The following is a 21,596-nucleotide window of genomic DNA, read 5'->3' as shown; positions in this document are numbered from 1 at the left end:
ACCCGCCAAAACTTTATCTAACATGGACCTTGAGTTCATACACATCTGCAATTGTTATGGCTAACTGAAAACGCTTGAGCATTCCCCTCATCCCCCCTTCTACATCTAAATATCTCAAACAGCAGAAAAAGCACAATAAAAGCAAAAGGTAAAAAGATTACAGTTTCTTAATTGTCACAACGTTGACATCCGGCCTTCCTTAACAGAAAGCAGAGTCCTGCAAATCAAACAAAAGCACAGGTTAAGGATTTCTCCTCGGTTTGTTCGGATGTTTGTCATAAAATTTACAAATAAGTCTATCAGCTTTTATATCAGTACATTTAACCCAAGTAGCTTCTGATAAGGGGTAGCCTCTCCACTGCACCAAATATTGTAGTTTCCCCTTATATAATCTAGAATCGAGAATACGTTTCACTTCACTTCACTTCTTCTCAGCCACCACAAGGGGCCCAGGTGCTTTCTTGGGAGGAGGTCTTAAAGTTGATTCCCTGAAAGGTTTCAATAAGCTGCAGTGAAATACAGGGTGAATCTTCCCTAAAAGTTGAGGGAGTTTAGTTCTACAGTAACAGGGTTCAAAATTCGCACTATGGGGAAAGGACCCAGGTACTTTGGTCCCAATTTTTTACTAGGCAATTTGAGTCTTAAATACTTTGTGGACAGATAATCCTTTCCCCGAACATGAAATGATATCTAGGGAGTTCTTTTTTTATCAGCTTGTTTCTTATACCTTTCTGAGGCTTTCTTTAATGCTTTTTTGGTGTTGTCTCACACTTCCTTCCAAGCTGATACCCATTGATCTAAAGTTTGAGAAGCAGGGGGATCTTGGGGGTATTCAGGTATTGGAATGAATTCCTCCCCAGTAGTGATTTTAAAAGGCGTGAAACTAGTGCTACTGTGGACACTGGGTTTTTTTAATACAAGTTTTATTGAGTTTTTCAGTTTTTACAACAAGTGCTTAGGAAACAGCGTGGTGATGGGGTAATCAATTATCCAAAAACCAAGGCATTTGTATATAGCTCAGGTTAACTCGTTAAAAATTCCCTCTCTAATTCCCTCAAATAATATACCATATTCAGATTAATATATTTCTAGTGAAATTCAATCAATCAATAAAATTATCAATAACAATTTAACTATGCAAATCCCAATCCTGTATTTAAGCTTTACAAAATTCCAGTTACCATATTTCAATTTAGCTGTAAATGGACATATTATTTATACTTCGGGTATCCCTAATTTCCCTCTTTTCATAACATAATAATTATAATATCTAAAAATGAACATATTATTCCCAAAATTACATTCTTATATTTCCTAAACATATTCTATTCTTATTCTACTAGCTCCTCATTTACTAATACCATGTCTTCCATTTTCCTATTCTCATTCCATTACAAACTAATTATCATACATAAGATAAACATATGGGATAGTCGATTGAAGTCTGGAGGTCAGTTTGTAAATTTAGAGTAGGGTCTCTGATTTTTATTTCTGTAGTAATCTCTTTTATTTTGGCACATACTTGCTCAGTGGCTTCATGAATTGTTTCCAGTACAAGTTTATAGTTAAGTTGTAAATAGGGTTTCTCCATTTCAATAATAGTTAGAAGCAGTCCTTTTATCTTTTAATGGAGGCTATATTTAATAACAGTTAGCCAATGTCCACCCCCACAGTTTCTAGCAGCTGTTTCAACTTCTTTACCTTTTCCCTTTTATGATGATTTGAAGGTCAAAACCAACCTCAGCAAGAGAAAGCTTGTTGCAATTTTAAATTTCACCACAAGGTGTCCTCAGTAGATTATACAATCTTTTCCCAGACACCAATAAAATAACATTAAAAAAATAGGAAAAATAATATTCTCCACATATAGACTAGATCAGGTAGTAGAGTTCAGTAATAGGAGTTATTTAGGGACCCCAGAGTAGATACAAGTAAAAGTAGTCATTGAAGTTAGTTATTCTCTCCTTATATTCAAAGCTTCTCTTCCCACACAGACAGACGCCACTCTCTCAAAGCAGGGAAATAATTCCAGGGAGGCTTTTTACAGGAAAAAAAATAGGGTAAACAGAGGAAAGGAAGGGTCTCATCCAGATCATCCATGGTGGTTCTTTAAGCTTAGATGTTCTTGTGCCTTTCGACTGGTGCAGCTGTGTGATCGGCCATCTTACTGGCTGATCTTTGCTCAGTCGGCCCTAAGGAGTAACTCGAGCTGTGGGAGGAGCTACCACCCTCCTGGAGTCGACGAGAAGCTTCCTCATCGATGGTCGCCCTGGAGGGGCGACTTTCAACCCTTTTCAGGTCTACCGGCGAAGAAGAACCGGCCAGCGAAGAGACGACTCTCTTTGCATGACCATTAACGCCGTGAACCGGAAGTCTGTGGACTGTGTTGTTGTAAGCCACTTCAGTGAAAGGAAAGAGGTCAGTCCAGTTCATCTGTTAGTAATCTACATAGCATCTAAGATTTTGCTCCACCATCACGTTCGCTTTTTCAGCCGCCCCATTCATAGACGGATGAAAAGCCGATGAGAATCCTTGGGTCGAGCCAATTATTTTTAGAAAATTTCTCCAGAATTTGGCTGTAAATTGCACCCCCTTGTCAGAGATCACACGCTTTGGTGTGCTGTGTAGTCTGTAAATATGTTTAAGGAACATCTTAGCCAGGTTCTGGGCTGACAGGAAGCCAGACCAGGCGATGAAATGAACCTGCTTTGAAAAAAGATCAATCACAGTCCATATTATGGTATTTCCTCTGCTTTCAGGTAACTTGCCGATAAAGTCCATAGCGATCTCTTCCCACAGTTGGGAAGGGTCTGCAACAGGCTGTAATAGTCCTGGGGGCTTCCCTGGAATTCTCTTCATGGTGGCACATACAGCGCAGCTTTTGACATAGTTCTCCACATCTTTCTTCAAGCCTGGCCACCAAAATTGCCTCCGAATTAAATGCAGTGTTTTCAAGTAACCAAAGCGACCAGCCTGTTTGACATCATGGCTGCGCTGGAGCGCTTGGAGCCTGAGTGATTCAGGCAGATATAATTTTCCCCCTTTGTAAGCCAACCCATCTCTATGTGTAAGGATGGTTTGATTGCCCTTAACCTATTGATCATTAATCAGTTCTTGTTTCAACTTCTTTGTTGTAGGATCGCCAGGGTTAGGAATCTTAGCAGATTGGGGGTTTGTGGATTTATTTGAGAGATAACCTGTGGTGCGGACATAATAGAGTCTATGATTTGTTTCTGCTGGCTTTTGTACTGGGGCAATCTGGATAGGGCATCAGCCAGAAAATTCTTCCCACCTGGTATGTATTTTAGGGTAAAATTAAAATGATTAAAATATTGTGCCCAAAGTACTTGTTTGGGAGTTTCCAATGCTTCTAAGTTTTTGTGATCAGTCCATACTTCAATAAGCACCTTGCTCCCCTCTAGGTAATGATGCCACGTCAACAAAGCCCATTGAATAGCAAAGGCTTCTTTCTCCCAAACAGCCCATCTTCACTCAGTGTCAGTGTCAGTGAACTTTTTTGAAGTGTAAGCACAGGGTTGTAAAATCCCATCACAATTTCTCTGCAAAAGTACTGCTCCTACAGCCATATCGCTGGCATCGGCTTGAATAACAAATGGTTCCTCTGGGTAGGGGTGCTTTAAGACTAGTTCAACAGCAGATAGTGTTTTTAAATTCTGAAAAGTGGTTTGGCATTCCATAGTCCATTGTAGTGGCTGACCAGGTGGTGGTTTCCCCCCATTTTTGCCAGTTTTTAACAGTTCTGTCAGGGATAAAGCAATCTCAGCAAATGATGGGATGAATTGACAGTAGAAATTGGTAAACCCCAGGAAGCTTTGTAGCTGTTTTCGAGTTTTGGAAGGCTGCCATTCAATTACAGCTTTCACTTTAACTGGATCCATCTCAATGCCCTCATTGGAAATTCTATAGCCCAAATAATCCAAAAGTGTCTGATGAAATCCACACTTTGACAGTTTGATGTAGAGTTTAGCACTTAACAGATTTTTCAATACCTCTCGCATTAAACATACATGGTCTGCCATAGTCTCGGTATAGATTAAGATGTCATCAAGATACAGCAAAACACCTTTGTACAAATGATCGCGTAGCACCTGGTTGATCAGCTGCATGAACACAGCAGGAGCCCCTTATAATCCAAATGGCATAACTTTGAACTAATAGCTGCCCAAAGGGCTGTTAAAAGCAGTTTTCCATTCATCGCCTTTTCTTATTCTCACATAGTAATAGGACTCTCTCAGATCTAATTTGGTAAAAATTTGCCCCTTCACCAGATGGGTTAACAAATCCTTCAGTAGAGGGAGGGGGTACATATTTTCTACACCCATGCAGTTGAGCCCTTTATAATCAACGCAGAGGCGGAGTGACCCATCTTTCTTTTCTTTGAATAGTACTGGGGCTGCTACTTGGGATTTTGCTGGCTCAATAATCCTCTGGCCAAATTCTTGTCAATGTATTGCTGCAACTCCTCCACCTCGAGAGGGGTCATTATATACATTTTTGGCTTTGGTAAAATTGGCTCCTGGTAAAATTTCTTTTTTTTAAAAAAAAACCCAAGTTTTATTGGTTTTTTCATTTTACAGACAAGTACTTACGAAACAACGTGGTGGCAGGGCAATCAATTATCCACACAACAAAGTCATACTCATTAAATTCAGATTAAATCATTTAAAAAAAAACCTCTCTTTTCCCTCTAATAACATATTATATTCAAATTGATATATTTCAATACTAGATCAATCCTATCAATCCTCAATAACCTTTCATGTAAATAGATCCACAAATCCAGATCCTGTATGAAGTTTACTTATTTCAATTACTATATTCCATATTTCTAATCTAAATACATAGTTAACACTTCGGGAGTCTCCCCATTACCTTTTTCCTTAACATATTCAATAAACATTTATTAATATCATTTCTTATTTTTCCCTATTCTTCCATTACAAAGTAACTATCAGTTCTAATGTATATATAAAAAAGTATATTAGTTCATATCAGAAAAGAAAAAGAGCAAAGTAAAAAAAACAAAGAACAAAACAGAAAAAAGTGAAAAAAATACCTTTCTATTTCTATTATACTTTATAATCTAACAATCAATCCCTCAATATCAATATCACATTTCTTTAACCTCCTCAAAATTACTATATCCAAAACATATTAATACGTAGACAAACACCTTATTATTAAGTTCAGACCTTTAATTAATTTTTATTCAATCTAACATCTTATTTAACAGTCATAAGCCATAAATCAATACATATCTAATAAGCCTTTTAAAATCATTACATAAAACCTTCAATCAGATTCTTAAATCTTATTCTATGCCAAACAGGTTTCCATAACAACACCACTATATCAATAAGCAAGTCATTTTTTATGTCTTGTAGTGTCCTTTGAGTCAAACAGAGACGTCTTCTTTTCTGTTTTAGAAACCTAGCTCCTTTGTAAATAATCCCTTGTTGTTTGACAAAGTCCAATCTCCACGTTTGAAACTGTTGAGTGGCCAGCTCAATTACATCCAATTTTGTAGCTAATAGTTGTTTATCCAAGCTAGCATCGTTCTCAGTTCGTTGGGCTTGTCTGTCCATTTCTGTTAATTTTAGGGTTGTAAGTAGTTTAATTACAGTCCTTTTTAATTACTCAGAGATCTCATCAGCCTGCGTATGAAGTAAAATGGAATCTTCTTTACCTTTAGTTAATCCTGCTTCTGTTGTTTCTTGGTCCATAGAGTGCTCATACAAAGTCTGGGAGTCAGCTTGTAAATTCAAAGCAGGATTTCTATTTTTTATTTCCATCGTAAATTCTTTTATTTGCAAACGTATTTCATCAGTAGCTTCATACATTTTTTCCAGTATAAGTTTATAGTCAAGTTGAACCAAGGGTTGCTCCATTTCAAAGATAATCAAAATCAGTCTGTATCATTTAGTAGAGGCTGTGTTCAGAGAACATTTAATCAGTGTCCTCCCCCACCAGTACAGCTGTTAATTTTATTTCTATTTTCTCTTTTATGATAATCTGAAAGTCAAGGTCAGTCCAAGTCAGTGGTAAAATTTCAATGGCACAGTCATTCGGTCTGTGGGGTGGCAGGACATCACATTCCTTTTCACTGAACACTTCTGCCAAGTCTAGATATTCGCTGGGGATGAGTGGCTCTCCAGGCAGGGGGATGATGGTTATCTTTATTGTGTTGGCCAGCAGCTCCATCTCACTGCTAATGTCAAAGGAGGAACTGGGAGGGGATGGTCCTATGAGTAATCTTAGGGTTCTCATCCCCTTTTCCCACCAGATAAAAGGTTTCCATTTGTCTAACCAAGCTAGGCCTAGGATCACTGCTTCAGTCATTTTCAGAGCCACCACAAAATGGATAAGCTCCCAATGTTCACCTATTTCTAGCCACACTGGCTCAGTTAGGTGAGTGACTAGGATTCCTCCCATTAAAGACCCATCTGCCTGTTCAAACTTCATGGGTTTGGAGAGTAACCTTGCCCGAATGCCCAATTTGAGAGCAATTGGCAGGCTGATAATGCATTGTGTCTCTACCTGTACCCATAAGTCCTGTACCCTGACTCTACCAGTACCCATAAGTCTATTTGAGTTCCTGTCTTAGGAACTATAAGTTTGGCTGAAAGGGAAAAAGATGGACTAGGTCGACTTACCATTGGGTCATTCTCTCCCTCATCATCGCTGTCATAAGGAACCAACGCAGTGCCTGAATCAGCTGAGGTTTCAACTCTCTCTTGAGTGGGCGAGGTGACCTGGGCAACTGGTTCCTGCGTGACCCAATTTGACTTCTCCCTGGCAGATGGCTGGATTACTTTTCTTTTCTCTGGTGGGGCTGAATTGCCTCTCTGCTGCAGGAACAGGACAGGGCAAGCCGCTGCCCGGTGACCCGGCTGGCCACATCTAAAAATTTGATCGGTGGGGCCAAAGACGGTCTAGGAGGTTCCACCGCACCTGCCGCTGGGGGTTGTCTTGCTGGTTCTGGCCTCAGTCCTGGTGCGGGAGTCGTCGGCTTCTTGTAATGGGTCAGGTCGATGTCCATCTTTACTGTCCATCTATCGTGGGATTCCTGCAGTTGGTCAGGAATCCCACGATAGACACAGGCTTGGAACAGATTGGTGTCCAGGCTGTTCTTGAAATGGTGCACCAGGGATCATTGTGGCCACTGCTCAATATGCCCTGTGACCCTCCAGAATTCATGCACATATTCCTTCACTGGTCTACCTGCCTGTTTCACTTCATGAATGTCCTTCTCTGCCTGCAGAGCTATGGATTCGTCCTGAAACCTGGCTCTTAGGCCTTGGATGAATAGGTTGTAGTCCCACAGCTCCGGCGCTTGCTCGTTGTGCAAACTATTCAGCCACTCCAATGCCTCCCCCTCCAGGTTTGCCGCTATGACATCGACCATTGCGGCAGGGTCCGGATAGGCATTGGCATTTCGGTTCATGTAGGAACGCACTTGGTTCAAAAAGAAAGTTAACTTCTTAGGGTCTCTGACAAAAATGGGTTTAAAAGGTTGGGGTTCTTACAGGTTGTTCCCTGTCTAGCAAGGCACATTGAATGGCCCCTGCCTAATCAAACCTTGGCATGGGCCCAGGGTTGATGTAGCATTGGTGACAGTATTCAGGGCTGCGTTGCTGATGGCAAGGCTTGGGACTTCGACGGTGATAGTGACAGTCTGGGCTGTCCTGGTATCGGTGATGATCAGAACTCTCCCTGCACTGGTGATAGTCCGGGCTATGCTCAGGCTTGCATAGGGGCGCCGCTGCCGGTGCTAACATACCGCTCTTGATGCCTTGGGTTGTCACTTACATAGTTGAACCGAAGACTGAAGTTCCCTCCCCCAGATACAAAGTAATGTTGTAATTCCCACCCCGGAAAGACTGTCATAAATCACATTCACCATTTATTCCAAAACGCGGGCTCTCCTCCCAACTTCTCAACCCACCAAAACTTTATCTAACATTGAACTTGAGTTCACACACATCTGCAATTGTTATGGCTAACTGAAAACACTCGAGCGCATTCCCTCATCCCCCCTTCTACATCTAAATATCTCAAACAGCAGAAAAAGCACAGTAAAAGCAAAAGGTAAAATGATTGCAGTTTCTTAATTGTCACAACGTTGACAATAGCATTCTGAAATTTGAGCACATCTTTGGGTAAATATTTTTCTTAAATTGTCCTTAAGATCCACTCGTATATTATCACTTCTTAGTGACATTATAGGAGTAGATCTTAAGGAGAGTTCAAATGAGAGCTGTGTCTCATTTTTCTTTCTGCTCTTCCCTTATTATTGTTTGCACTAAGCATTTCTTTTTCAAGGGAGTAAATAAAAATGAATAGTTCAGATTGCTTGCCCAAAGTGCCTTCTGTTATCTTTGCAGTAGTTCCATGATCAATACATTTCAGGAGGAACCAAATGTATATTCTGAAGTGCTATACCAATTAGGTACTTCCTTAGGGATGACTGATTGCTTGAAAGCTACTTCAGCAATTTTGTAAAGTTGCTTTAAAAGTTGCATCTCAAATTCCCTACATTAGAGGAGAATTTTTTTATTAATATTAATCCTCAGATTACTTGGAGCATCTTCTTGCTCATGTATTGCCAAGAAAAAAAGCACTCTTCATTATTTACATGCTTTATCTATTTTCTATCAGATTTTTTAAACTTCCATTTACCTGCTTTATTTAATTTTAGTATTGTTTCTTCTGTAATATCTGTATATTTTTAACTATTGAGAATCTCTAATGTTAATGTTCCTTAATTTTTATTACACTTAAAACAACCATATTTAAAGGATGAAAGATTATAAGCCTTTTCTAGTTGTACTGTACTGGTTATACTTATTCTAGATCACAAGCAGGCAACTTGATTTGTTCCAGATGCTTTGAATTTGTTGGCTTCAACTATTTGGCTTCAAAAAAGGAAAAAAAAATGGATCCAGGAAATTACAGATCAGCCTGACCTCAATACATAGGAAGATTCTGGAAAAGATAATCAAACAACGAATCAGCCAACACCTAGAGGCAAACAAAGTCATTACGAAAATCCAACATGGGTTTGTCAAAAACAGATCATGCCAGACAAATCTTATTGCAAGTGACAAAATTAGTAGATCAGAGGAATGCTGTGGATATAATTTACTTAGACTTCAGTAAGGCATTTGATAAAGTAGATCACAATCTACTACTTGATAAGATAGAAAAATGTGGGTTAGACAGCATCACCACCAGATGGATTTGTAGCTGGCTGACTGGTGAAAAAAGTAAGATGCTACATTTAGGCAAGAAAAACCAAATGTACAGGTATAGTATAGGGGGTAACTTGCTCAATAGTAGTAACTGTGAGAGGGATCTCGGAGTCCTCGTGGACAATCACTTAAATATGAGCCAGCAGTGTGCTGCAGCTGCCAAAAAAACCAACACAGTGCTAGGCTGCATTAACAGAGGGATAGAATCAAGATCACATGAAATACCACTTTACAATGCCTTGGTAAGGCCATACTTGGAATACTGCATCACCACGATGTAAAAAAGATGTTGAGACTCTAGAAAGAGTACAGAGAAGAGCAAGAAAGATGATTAGGGGATTGGAGGCAAAAACATATAAGGAACAGTTGCTGGAATTGGATATGTCTAGTTTAATGAAGAGAAGGACAGGGGGGGGGGCATGATAGCAGTGTTTCAATATCTCAGGGGCTGCCACAAAGAAGAGGGAGTCAAGCTATTCTCCAAAACGCCTGAAGGCAGGACAAGAAGCAACAGACGGAAAACTAATCAAGGAGAGAAGCAACCTAGAACTAAGGAGAAACTTCCTGACAGTTAGAACAATTAACCAGTGGAACAACCTGCCTTCAGAAGCGGTGAATGCTCCAACACTGGAAGTTTTTAAGAAGAGACTGGACAGACATTTGTATGAAATGTATAGGGTTTCCTGCCTGAGCAGGGGGTTGGACTAGATGACCTCCAAGGTCCCTTCCAACTGTTTTTTATTATCATCATTATGGATCATTGCACAGTCAGCCAGATGTTCAGACTGGATTTGGCATTTTGTCTACCTATCGAGTTCTTACCCAGGACCTGGGATAGGCAGATGTGGATGTTTGATGGTATTACAGATATCGTCGCAGGATGGAAGCAGTTCCTAGTAAGGCCGCCTTTTGCAATTGACTAATAGCGAATTTGTCAATGCCAATGGTGTTCAAGTGGTGCTCCAGTTGTTTTGGGATTGCATCCAAGGAGTCTATTACTATTGGTACTACCCTTGCTTGCTTTTGCCACAGTCTTTCTATTTCTATTTGTAGGTCTTTGTATTTTGTTATCTTCTCCAGTTCTTTCTCGTCTATTCTGCTGTCTCCAGGCACTGCCACGTCCACTATACAGACTTTTTTTGTCTTTCTTATTGACAATTGTTAAGTCTGGGGTGTTATGTTGCAGGTGCTTGTCTGTTTGAATTCTGAAGTCCCAGAGCAGTTTAATTTTATCATTTTCTATGACTTTCTCTTTTTATTTCTAATCATTCTAGCCTAACGATGCTTTTAATTTTTGTGGAGTTTTAAAAATCAGTGCCTCAAAAGCTGGGGAAAAAGAATCCCCTGAAAGGCAGCCAGAGCCTGCATTTAACCCCTTTTTCTAAAAGATATTTTTTCTAAAAGGTATTTATTTCTAGGTGGCTTTAAAAGCATTTCCTCGAACGCAGGGGGAAAAACAAACAAGCCCAGCCCCTTTTAAAACCCACAGCTGGTTTTTACCATTGTAAAAAATCTAAAGACACATGTTTTGCCATTTGCATCCTGAATAAAATTTATTCTGCCCCCCTCCCCACTATAGCAAAAGACAAGGAATATTAACAGGAATTAAAATGCTCACAAGAGGCAAGCAGCCAACCAGGCTCACAAGAGGCAAGCAGCAAGCAGCCATGCATGTATCTGTCAGTCTGCTAGTAAAAAAAGGGGGGTTAGGCCTTGTTTGGGATGTGCCCGGGCATGTCATTCTCCCCGTGATCTGGGCATGCGCAATGCTCAAGGGCGTGTCATTGCAAGAGGGCAGGGGAGTTTGTGCGGGCAGGGACATGCCCGGGCATGTCATGCTCCCCGTGATCTGGGCATGCGCAATGCTCAAGGGTGTGTCATTGCAAGGGGCAGGGGAGTTTGTGTGGGCAGGCCTGAACAGCTAGCGATTTAACCCCAGCAGTCTTTTGAAGATGTCAACCTCTGATTCCAAAGCTGTTTTTACACCAACAGCAAAAGATAGCGTCGGACACTCTGATACAAGGCCCCAGCCAACAGAATGCAACAAAATCTGTTGCATGGGTTATGATAAAAAAATTTTTTTATTCAGACCTGTGTTGCATGGCTGTAGCATGGTGTGTTGTAACTTTAACGATGAGATGCAGAGTACTTATCGGAAAGCCTGTGAAATGGTGAATGATACTACATTATCTCCCAGCAATTGTAAGTAAATATGTTTTTATTTATGATAATGTAAATGGTGCTGGAGCGGATACACCGCTAACAGGATGTGCTTTATATTTTGCAGACTCTGAATTAGTAATACCTAGACAGCAAACACTTCAAGACACCCCGCTTTTAGATTCCTGTGGTAATCGCCGTGGTCAGAAAGCTTCTGCAGATTTTTCTGATCTAGACTATAACAGGGATTATGAGCTATCCCAGAGACCACGCTATCTACCTTGTGAGTTAAAGAGCTGCAATTTGTGTAAAGACTGGTTTGCTTGTGACTGCGGACGTGATTTGTGGGGCACAGGCGGGTCAGAGTATTATAAAATAGCGTGTTATTATCTTCTGATTCTGATAGTGGTGATGAGGGATATTTTTCTGATGGCGGAGCCGTGCACCCTCTGAATTCTGTATAACCAATAAAAGACTGTGTTAATGTCAACACTTGAACATTTGTCAGTGGTCTTTCAGTATAACGATGCATGAAAAGCTTTTAAGTCGTATTTATTATACTCCGGGGTGTGTAGGGAGTTATGGAGGTGTGAATGCCCTTTTTCAGGAAGCTAGAAAACATGATAAAAACCTGACCATGAAGCAAGTCAAGACGTGGCTGTCAGGGGAAGACGCTTATACGCTTCATAAGCCTGCAAGAATTAATTTTCCTAGAAATAAAACAGTAGTGTCTGGCTTAGATCATCAATGGCAGGCTGACCTCATAGATGTCTCCAAATTTTCTAAAGAGAATCATGGAAAAAAGTACATCTTAGCAGTTATCGATGTGTTATCTAAATATGCCTGGGCCTCCCCTTTATCTGATAAATCAGGGAGGGAAGTTACATCCGCTTTCCAGAATATCTTTCAAACAGGACGTGCACCCCGAAAATTACAGACAGATGCAGGTAAAGAGTTCTTGAATATTCCACTGAAGAAACTTTTAGCACGTTACGGCATTCATCATTTTGTCACTCATAGTGAAACTAAAGCAGCCATTATAGAGAGGTTTAATAGAATCCTAAAAAACAAACTCTGGAGATATTTCACAGCTAGAAATACCCACCGGTATGTGGACATTTTAGCAGATACTATTCAGGGGTACAATAGCGCTTACCATCGTAGCATCGGTACTGCTCCTAACACTGTAAATTTGTCTAACGAAAGGGGTGTGTGGATGAGACTTTATGGGGCAGCTTTAAAAAGAAAAAGAAAGGAAAAATGTCTTAAGATGGGAGATCATGTCAGGGTATCCAGACTGAAGGGTAAGTTTGAAAAGGGCTATCAGCAAACCTATACAGATGAGATATTCATCGTCAAAGAACTGCAGACGAGGGGGGAAAGAGCAGTGTATAGATTAAATGATTACACTGGTGACCCTGTAAAGGGGACTTTTTACTTTGAGGAGCTCCAAAAGGTTCCTGCTGACCAACAGCGCATATACAGAATAGATAAAATTATCCAAAAAAGAGGGCGGGGGAGACACAGAGAATTTCTAGTCAAATGGACTGGATGGCCAGAGAAGTTCAACAGTTGGGTTAAGGAGACTGAAGTACAGCATCTTTGATATGGCAGAGTTTTACATCACCCTTCCCAGCAATGCGTCAGCAGCAATTTTCCCCCAAAACAGAAATTCTAATTTTACTATACAATTAGCAAGATCGTTGGATCTTCCAGGGTCATGGGAAGTAGGGCTAGCAGAGATACAGTATCCGCATAGTTAGCACACATTAACTTCTCCTGGATATTTTGAAATTGCTAATGAGAGAAAGAGATGGCATTTTTCTTTGAGAAGCGGATACTATAGTAGCATCCGACAACTGTTAGAAAATATGAACAAGCTTATATCAAGTGCCAAGGACAGCCCTAAGACAACCCTACAGTATAATGCAGTGGGTCGAAAAATTAACCTTAAAGGTGATGAACCGCATACCATTCTAGTTAGCGGAGAACTTGGACATCTGTTAAGTACGTTCCCTGGATTCAACACCTTATATGTTTACACAGACATTGTAGAGCTCCAGATAGTGGGTGACTACTATGTGCCATTACTGCGCTGTGTGCCTGTGCAAGGGCAAGACGATTTCATCACAATAACCTATGACCGTCCACATTATGTACCAGTCAGCAAACATCACATCGATACCGTTACTATAGAAATCAAAACCGACCAGGACAAAAACGTGCGTTTTTATAACGGGAAGGTGATTGTCAAGCTTCATTTTAGGCCTCGGAAAAGTGAAGGATGGTTGTAATCAAGGAGCACGGGAACCCTCAAGACTACGTGGCTTACTACAGGGCACAAGCCGGTGGAGGCCTTCCAGGCTTCTGAGGAGCCCCCATTATGTACGGGACAGGGTTAGGGGGTCTTTCCGTGGGCTTTTTCGAAAAGCAATGCCTTTTTTGAGGCGTGGATTAGAAATCATTAAGCCGCAGGTGAAATCTGCTGCCAAAAACATTGTCAGAGATGTTGCGGGGAATCTTGTATCCCAAGTTGTTGAAAGGGGGCAGGATGGATCAGGGTTGTTCATAGCCAGGAAGAATTATGCATCGGGCCCGCCTAGTCCGTTTAAAAAGAGAAGACTTGTGAAAAAGGCCCGTCATACCAAGAGGAGACGTGAGCAGAAGAGGAAGCTCTGTGACAAGGAAGACATATTCTAATACAATATGTCATTTATTCATTCTGCTTCAGAGGAATGTGTTAAATCAGAACTGGATCTTTTTCAACTGGCGCCTACACAGACCAGTATTGAAAACAGTACCTATGTCGAGATCCCTCCTTTATCAGCGCTAACACCCAATGCTCCCCTGGAATTTTTTATCACGGGGCATGGCGAGCATTACACGGATTTAAACAACACCCTGCTGTATGTGAGTTGCAAGATTGCAAAAGCGGATGGGACGGATATTGATGATGGAGCAAGGGTGGGCCTGACCAACTACCCTATAGGATCACTATTTAACCAGCTGGATGTTACTTTGGGAGATCGGCTCATTACACAGAGCCATCATTGCTATTCTTATCGGGCCATGATTGAACTGATTTTGAACTTTGGTAGTGATGCACTGGGTACCCAATTTACAGCTGGGGTTTTTTACAAAGATGACTCAGAACTCATGGAGAGTACTCTGCTGACAGCTGCTGGGAACTCCGGTTTCAAAGCGAGAGCAAGACACACGGCCGGTAGTCGTAAATGGGATTTGCTAGGGCCTCTGCATAGCGATCTGTTTTTTCAAGACAGACTGCTGATTAATGGCGTTGATGTGAAAGTCAAACTCACAAGAAGCAGAAATGAATTTTGTGTGATGAAGGACGGCAATGAGAATTATAAAGTGCAACTCCTGGCAGCTTCTCTCTTTGTAAAACGTGTAAAAATAGCCCCGGGAGTGCGCCTTGGCCATGCAGAAGCTTTGCTCACCTCCAATGCCAAATACCCCATTGATCGAGTGGGGATGAAGGTTTACAGCATTCCTGCAGGGAGCCTTGTGTGTAATCAGGAAAATCTATTTCTGGGGCAGCTACCTAAACAATTAGTGATTGGGTTTGTGGACAATGCATCTTTTAGTGGGAATTATGAAAGAAACCCGTTCAATTTTCAATATTGCAATGTCAATTTTTGCGCCCTGTATTGTGATGGCGAGCAGATCCCTGCAAAGCCTCTTCAGCCTGATTATGAACACGGTCTTTTTGTGAGAGAGTACATGCAGATGGTGCAAGCCACAGGCAAAGGCATGAAAGACAGGCCACTGATAATCAGCCGGGAAGAGTTTAACCGAGGGTATACTTTGTATTGTTTTGACTTGAGTCCTGATCAGGGGTGTTCTGAGCACTATTCTTTGATCAAGAATGGTAACCTCAGAGCCGAAATTAGATTTGCACAACCCCTCCCCAACACCGTCAACATGATTCTCTATGCAATTTTTGAAAACCTTATTGAAATAAGTCACACAAGGAATGTGCTTTTTGATTATATGTGAGTATGGACACACTGCAGCTCCTCCAATTGTTCTCTGGAAATACTGCCTTTCTAGGGGTCTACCCTTGTGATCTGCTACCCCAGAGACATATCTCCAAAAGACCTTTTGGATTAATTGTAAATACTCACCCTCACACTCTGCCTGGTGAACACTGGCTGGCCCTCTACTTCCCATCTCCTGGATATGGTGAATTTTTTGATTCTTATGGAAGACCGCCGGATAGCCCTGACTTTCCTGGCTCTATAGTGATGTTTTTAGAGCAGCAAGCTGAGAAGTACACATTTCACCAACGTCAACTGCAACACCCCAGCGCTGTGACCTGTGGGCAACACTGTGCGTTTTTTCTACTGAACCGGACTAAAGGAGTGGACTATGAAAATATTTTAAAGATGTACTCCAATGCCGATATTAAAAATGATCAAATGGTAAAGCTGTTTGTAAAAACTATAAAGGTGGGAAGGGGGCTTGGAACCTGTAACCGTCACCAATGCATGCAGACATGCATGCCTTATTGTAAAATAAAGAAAAAGACTTAAACGTTTTTACTTGTTTCACTGTGTTTTTATTCATTTTACAAATTGAGCCAGTCACCAAACTTGAACCTACTTCTAGGATTTAATGTCCAAGGGCTAGAGGGGGTACCGGTAATCAGAGGCTTCTGAGTTCCAAAAGGGGGTGTCATAACAGAGACGGGGTTAGTAGCAGCTTCATCCTTAACAACCAGAGAATCTTTCAACTTTTCTATTTGCTCTTTAACAGTTGTAGATCCCAACACAGAGGTTGGAACATTCACCTCAGCCATAGCATTCATAAAGTCATCCCAGCCTGTAGGTTTCCGCTTCTCAGTAGGAGCTCGGTGTTGTGAGGCTCCTTTTACCAAGTCTAAAATATTAGTACCAGGAATAGGGACCCCTTTGTATAAAAAGGTACCACGATCATCCCAGGTTGAGACGTCCTGATGCTGCTTCATTTTGTTCAATAAAAGTTCTGCATTTTTCCTGTAATGGGTGCTCACACCCCTTAGGATTTGTGTCCTGTGGAGATGGCTGTGGCGGCTGTTCTGGTAAAGTTGGAAGTGGTCGAGGCTCTTCCGGTGGATAAATGAGATTCAGTCTGTCCTTTTCAGATTCATTTTGCCTGGTCAGTCTTAGATACCTCTGCAGTGCAGAATTGTAGAGCTTAATCTTGTCATCCTCAGACAAATCAGCTCTCTGAAGAATGGTACACATCTCATCATCCAACCGGTTAGTGGCTATAGCCCCCATAGTAGGTGGCCTACCCTGTAGTTGCTCCATCTGATGACGCGACACCAGGTACATTTTCTCGGCATGATCCATGGTTTATCCAGCTAACAGGCTAGTCAACAGCGGAATAGCTGTCCCTAGTAAGGGCCCGATAAAACCACCCGACTGAAGTATGATCTTCTTCTTCTTTTTGAGTGAGACCTTTCTATCACTCAACTTTTTAATGACACCTTTCTTTCTCTTTAGAGACCGGAATTGTGAAGGTTTCAGAGGAAGGTTTCCTTTTAGGGTGTTCAGAGATATTTCTGCTATTGCCCCCACCAGGTCATTGTTAGCATTGCATAAGATGGCTTTTCTCTGTCTTGGTCCAGCCTTTACTAAGATTTTTAAAAGCCCCCAATTTCTACGTACCCTCTCTGACATCTTAAATGAACTAGTGCTAGGGTAACTGAGCTACTGCTTTTTACACTTCTTTTTCATTGTGTAAACAGTAGGCCAATCAGGCGGGAAGAGGCCTGTTCTCAACCTGTAGGATTCTGGAGTGGTGGCTGCCAAATCTACCAAAAGGTACCCATGTGGTTTGTGAGTGGCATCTTGGAATACTTCTAAAAAATACTTTGTGTTAGTGGGATACATTTGCCTGGCCAGTGTGACAATTTGCATCTGATCACGGGGGCTGCTGAACAAAACCAAATATTTGGAATTCAGAGCTATTGTTCTCATTTTCTTACCTTGAAAGAACAGGTTTTGTAGTATGAGAATAATGCTCAGGTTTCTGTGATGGACGTACTGTGTAAAAGCCTTCTCTATTTGATCGCTGTCACCGGCCGATGCCATGAGATCATCTATCACAGCTAGAGTGATTTGTTTTGGCGGAAACAAATCATCATCTTCAAAAGAAGACGGAAGCCCCTCCATAAACTTAATATAAGGAACTTTATTAAGCAGTTCTTTGTACAGAGGTTGCCAACAACTATAAAACCATACAATATTTTGAGGCATTTGAGACAACACAACATCACCATGTTCTAACATTTGTTTGATAAAAAAAGATTTGCCAGAATTGGACGGGCCGCTTATAATACAGGAGAAAGGATGTACAAATTGTGCAATGTTTTCTGCCATCCTTAATAACCGTAAGGCAGCGTACAGTAATCCTCACTCTTTAATAACCTTTTATTATACACTACTTTTAGAGTTTTTCGGAGGACCCGCGTTTCTAGGGTCCAATTTTTCTTAACCCTAACAATCCCCAACTGCTCTACCCCGATCTCCTTTTTTCTCTCTGCACCAGACACACAATAATCATCTACCAAATCTTTCAAGCTGTCAAAATTAACCTTGTTGCTATTACCACAGTTTAGCGTGATCCCCTTCACTTTTAGCACCGTTTCCCCGTTGGACAAAGCATAAGCATACGTTTTGGGACCAGCTGCAACAAACTCTGTTATCGTAGTGTTTGGTGGAATCTCACTTGTCAGCTGTCCTAAATAATCAGCCAAAGGAGGTGTCCACGCCCCCTCTCTACTTACAAAAATGATTGAATCGGTGTCATGGTACAGACACCTATCGCCCAGCCCGTCCAGTAGTCTGTATAATTCCAGCCGGGCATAAGCAGTAGTAAAGCTGGCGATAAATACATTAGTGCATGTCGATTTGGTGGGGTGGTTCTTGGCTGTTTTCCATGTCACAACGACTGTCTCTGTATCCACAAACTCACATGAGGAAACATCATAATAGGGCACAAAAAGGTATTTGAATAAATCCTCAGGGTTTGTCACCATGGATGTGGTCAGGTGATTGGTGCTCTGACCAAACTTGCCCCACAGTGAATTTAAAAACAGCTTGGCAATCTGTCTTTTAGCAGGATTTTCTTCAATGTGGTCACGTCGTAAGCGGACACCTTCCATCTTTTCATAATCCTGAATATATTGCTCTTCATCCTGTTCTGTTTTGCACCAGTCAGGGTAACCACTGGCCTCCTGTTTCTGTCTGAGATGCGTGTTCATATAACCTGAAAATAGCTCATTTGATGTTCTTTCAAAATGCCAGATCTCATAGATTTCAACAATTCTGTAACCTTTTTCTAAAGCTACATTCAATTCAATGGTACACCATGTCCCAGTCAGAGCTCTTTCCTCATCACTGTGTTTACAGGGGGTGGTTTGCAGTTTTTCTGTGCAGGTTGCGCACAAACTAAACATTAATTTGCCCCCTGATTTGTGGGGTAGGATTGGGAAATAGAGATTCCTTGGTGGGTACACTTTGACTTTGGCCAACCCAAAATATTGCTTTATGTCCCCAAAGTTTTGGTAGATGATTTGCGGGTGGCCAATTAGGTACTCCTTGGTCTTATTCACAAACGGGTACAAACTGGTGAAATCATAGTATAAGATTTGTTCACCGGGTTTTGGTTTGTAGTACAGGCATGTAGCATTTGTTCTACCACCAAAAAAAGCATCTCGAGGATTCAAAGGAGTTGGGAGCTTATTCTCAACTAGAAACTGCTTCAAAGAGGTGTCATCCTCCACCATGGCCCTCCATTCATGTTCCCAGATGTAGCGCACAGCATACCCCTGGTCCCTGAGGTACTCTTCTTTAATCTTAGTACGGTTGTGCAGGCCTCCATATGTTGAATCAAGTAATTTGTTGAAGTCTTTTTCAGAGTAGCAGACAGGGCACCCATGAAAAAAACAACTGTGAAATTCAAAAGCTGTGGGAGTTCCATTTATGACAGCAAAACCATCCAAAAAATATTTGCTTACTTGCTTTTCACCCCCCTTCAAAGCATGCTGGATATTGAGATTCTCAGTGTGCTCTATATGCAACAACCATTGAATTGCCGGAGCTGAATACCTTTTCTGTGTCTTGTGATAATTGTCCAAAGGAGCTAATGCAATGGTATAGCTCTTCAAATACATGAACCGGTACTGGGCCATACAGACAGATGCCAGTGTGATATGTTAGAAGGGGTCAATGCATCGAATCGCTATCTCCTCAACAATATCCCCCCCGACCCTCCTGAAACACTCTCGCTCAGTCATTTCCATCACCTGTTCCCTAAATCGAATACAGGCCTCTCTTAATATATCTACATCTTGTCTGCAATAGTAAGCCAGAGCCTTCTTTAGTTTAAACACAGTACCTGTATTAGCAGAGTGCCATTTCATGAATTCTTCTCTCTCCCCGGGCATCATGGTTTCAGGGCTGTAATACTTGGTTTCAGGGAGTGGCCCCACGTAGTCTTGATTGGTCATTGTATTGAACAAGTGGGGGAAATATCCTTTGCAGCCTTGAAACCCCATAGCTTTGGGTAATTTGCTTAATTTAAGGGGCAAAAATGAGAGGCTATCAATAAACCGGATCTTATAATCTGGCAGGGTGATACACAAAAGTTCCCCCCCCCCGACTTATAAGCTGAACCCTAACCTTTTCACGGATCAACTGCTTCAGTACTAGGTACCCGTCATAACCTTTGGAGTTGTGAGCGATAAAAGTACATCCTTTAAACTTATGATTTATAAAATTCTTTACAAACTGCTCCAGGCACCTAACACCATAACAATCCCACCTCACAACATCTTTATCATCCTCATCCTTCAACATATCCCTGGGCAGGCATAATTAGGTATATGGATGCCTGTCTCTTGACAGCATTCAAAATCATAAATGATGTATCTTTTGCCGATTCGCGGCCAGTCCAACGAATTTAGAAAGCATAAATGCCCTTCCAAGCTTTCAACCTTCTCAAAGCACTGTCCACACTTGGTTTCCTTGCACTTTTTGTGGGGGCTAAAGACGTAAACCCCACACGTTTCACAATATTCTTTATTCTTACAGTCAACTTTTCCCTCCATAGCAAGCTGTGTGTGTCTTTCAAGACACACCTTAGACCGGCAAAACTCTTTGCACCTACAGCAGCGCGCCTTCTCTTCCACCACCTGCTGGCATTCTTGGGTGAGGCAGGCTCTGCAGATATATTGACAGCCATGACTAAATTTGTGGTGGTAGGGTGTGTGGCAGAATTTACAGAAATAGCGTTCACCCAGGAAGCCCTTGATATTTTTGATGCCATAATAATGCTTGTTGTGTAACAATATAAACACTATTTTTTCTTGCTGGGGGCTACCTGTGACAAAAAACCGCCAACCGTCCTGCATATAAAACAAGATCTTTATAGTGACCCTTAAAGCTTCTTCAAAGAGGTGTATCTGAGAAAAGTCAATTCTGTTTTCTGTGGAAACACCCAGTCTATTGTGAAGTTCCCTGGCCCTGGTAATAATTTCTTGATTTCTAACATCCCCGCCAATCAGCCAGAGCAAACAGCTAGCAAAACATAGAAATTCACCTCCCACATTGAAATCTACTAGGTGCTGTCTTTTTTTCTCCAGGACTCTGGTGAGCAGCACAGTGCTTAACTTCCTAAGACCTCCCCCCTCCTTTTTCTTCACGACGGTAACCACTAACTGCAAATTACCCCCCCACAATATCTCGGCCTTACTTTGCAGCAGATTTTCAATACCGGTCAGAAAATCCTCAGCATTTATTCCTCCTAAGAGAAAAGAGAGGATGATTTAACCCCTCTGCATCCAGCCGGAGTTGAACAAAATCGTTTGGACCTATGTCCCTAGCAACATTATTCAAAAGAGGCTGTATCACATTATGAATAGCCTCTATAGCATCTACAAAAGACTGGATTCGGTCAAGATTAATAAATCTATAGTGTTGATAATATTCCACAGCCCTGAAATTCCTGATAGGCTTCTCCCATTCCTGTACCATATCCAAATAAACATTGTTCATATTCTGAGAGTTTGCAGAGTTAGGGGCTTGTAGCTGTGGCGTAGAATGACATATCTCCCCTTCTGGTTAAGATGCTGGCATGGAATCACATTTATGACTG

At 41.4% G+C, this 21,596-nt stretch overlaps 1 protein-coding gene across 2 annotated transcripts in view; it reads left to right on the top strand.

The window, feature by feature from the left end:
* The window catches only part of PPM1H (protein phosphatase, Mg2+/Mn2+ dependent 1H), a 225,729-nt gene that overhangs the window by 197,800 nt on the left and 6,333 nt on the right, over positions 1-21,596 (top strand). Inside the window, exon 10 of one of the 2 annotated variants that reach the window (XM_039363748.1) lies at positions 11,560-11,618. The exons of the other annotated variant lie outside the window; for it this stretch is intronic. Coding sequence (XP_039219682.1) covers positions 11,560-11,566 — 7 coding nt within the window. The 3' untranslated portion in view covers positions 11,567-11,618. Of the gene's footprint in view, positions 1-11,559; positions 11,619-21,596 lie in introns of those variants that run through there. 2 annotated transcript variants of the gene reach the window in all.

Source organism: Crotalus tigris, unplaced genomic scaffold (genome assembly GCF_016545835.1).
Source record: "Crotalus tigris isolate CLP2741 ecotype Arizona unplaced genomic scaffold, ASM1654583v1 scf7180000019583.1695794, whole genome shotgun sequence".
NCBI lineage: Eukaryota > Metazoa > Chordata > Lepidosauria > Squamata > Viperidae > Crotalus > Crotalus tigris.
Note: the sequence above shows the minus strand (reverse complement) of the source record. Positions and strands in the feature narration are given on the sequence as shown.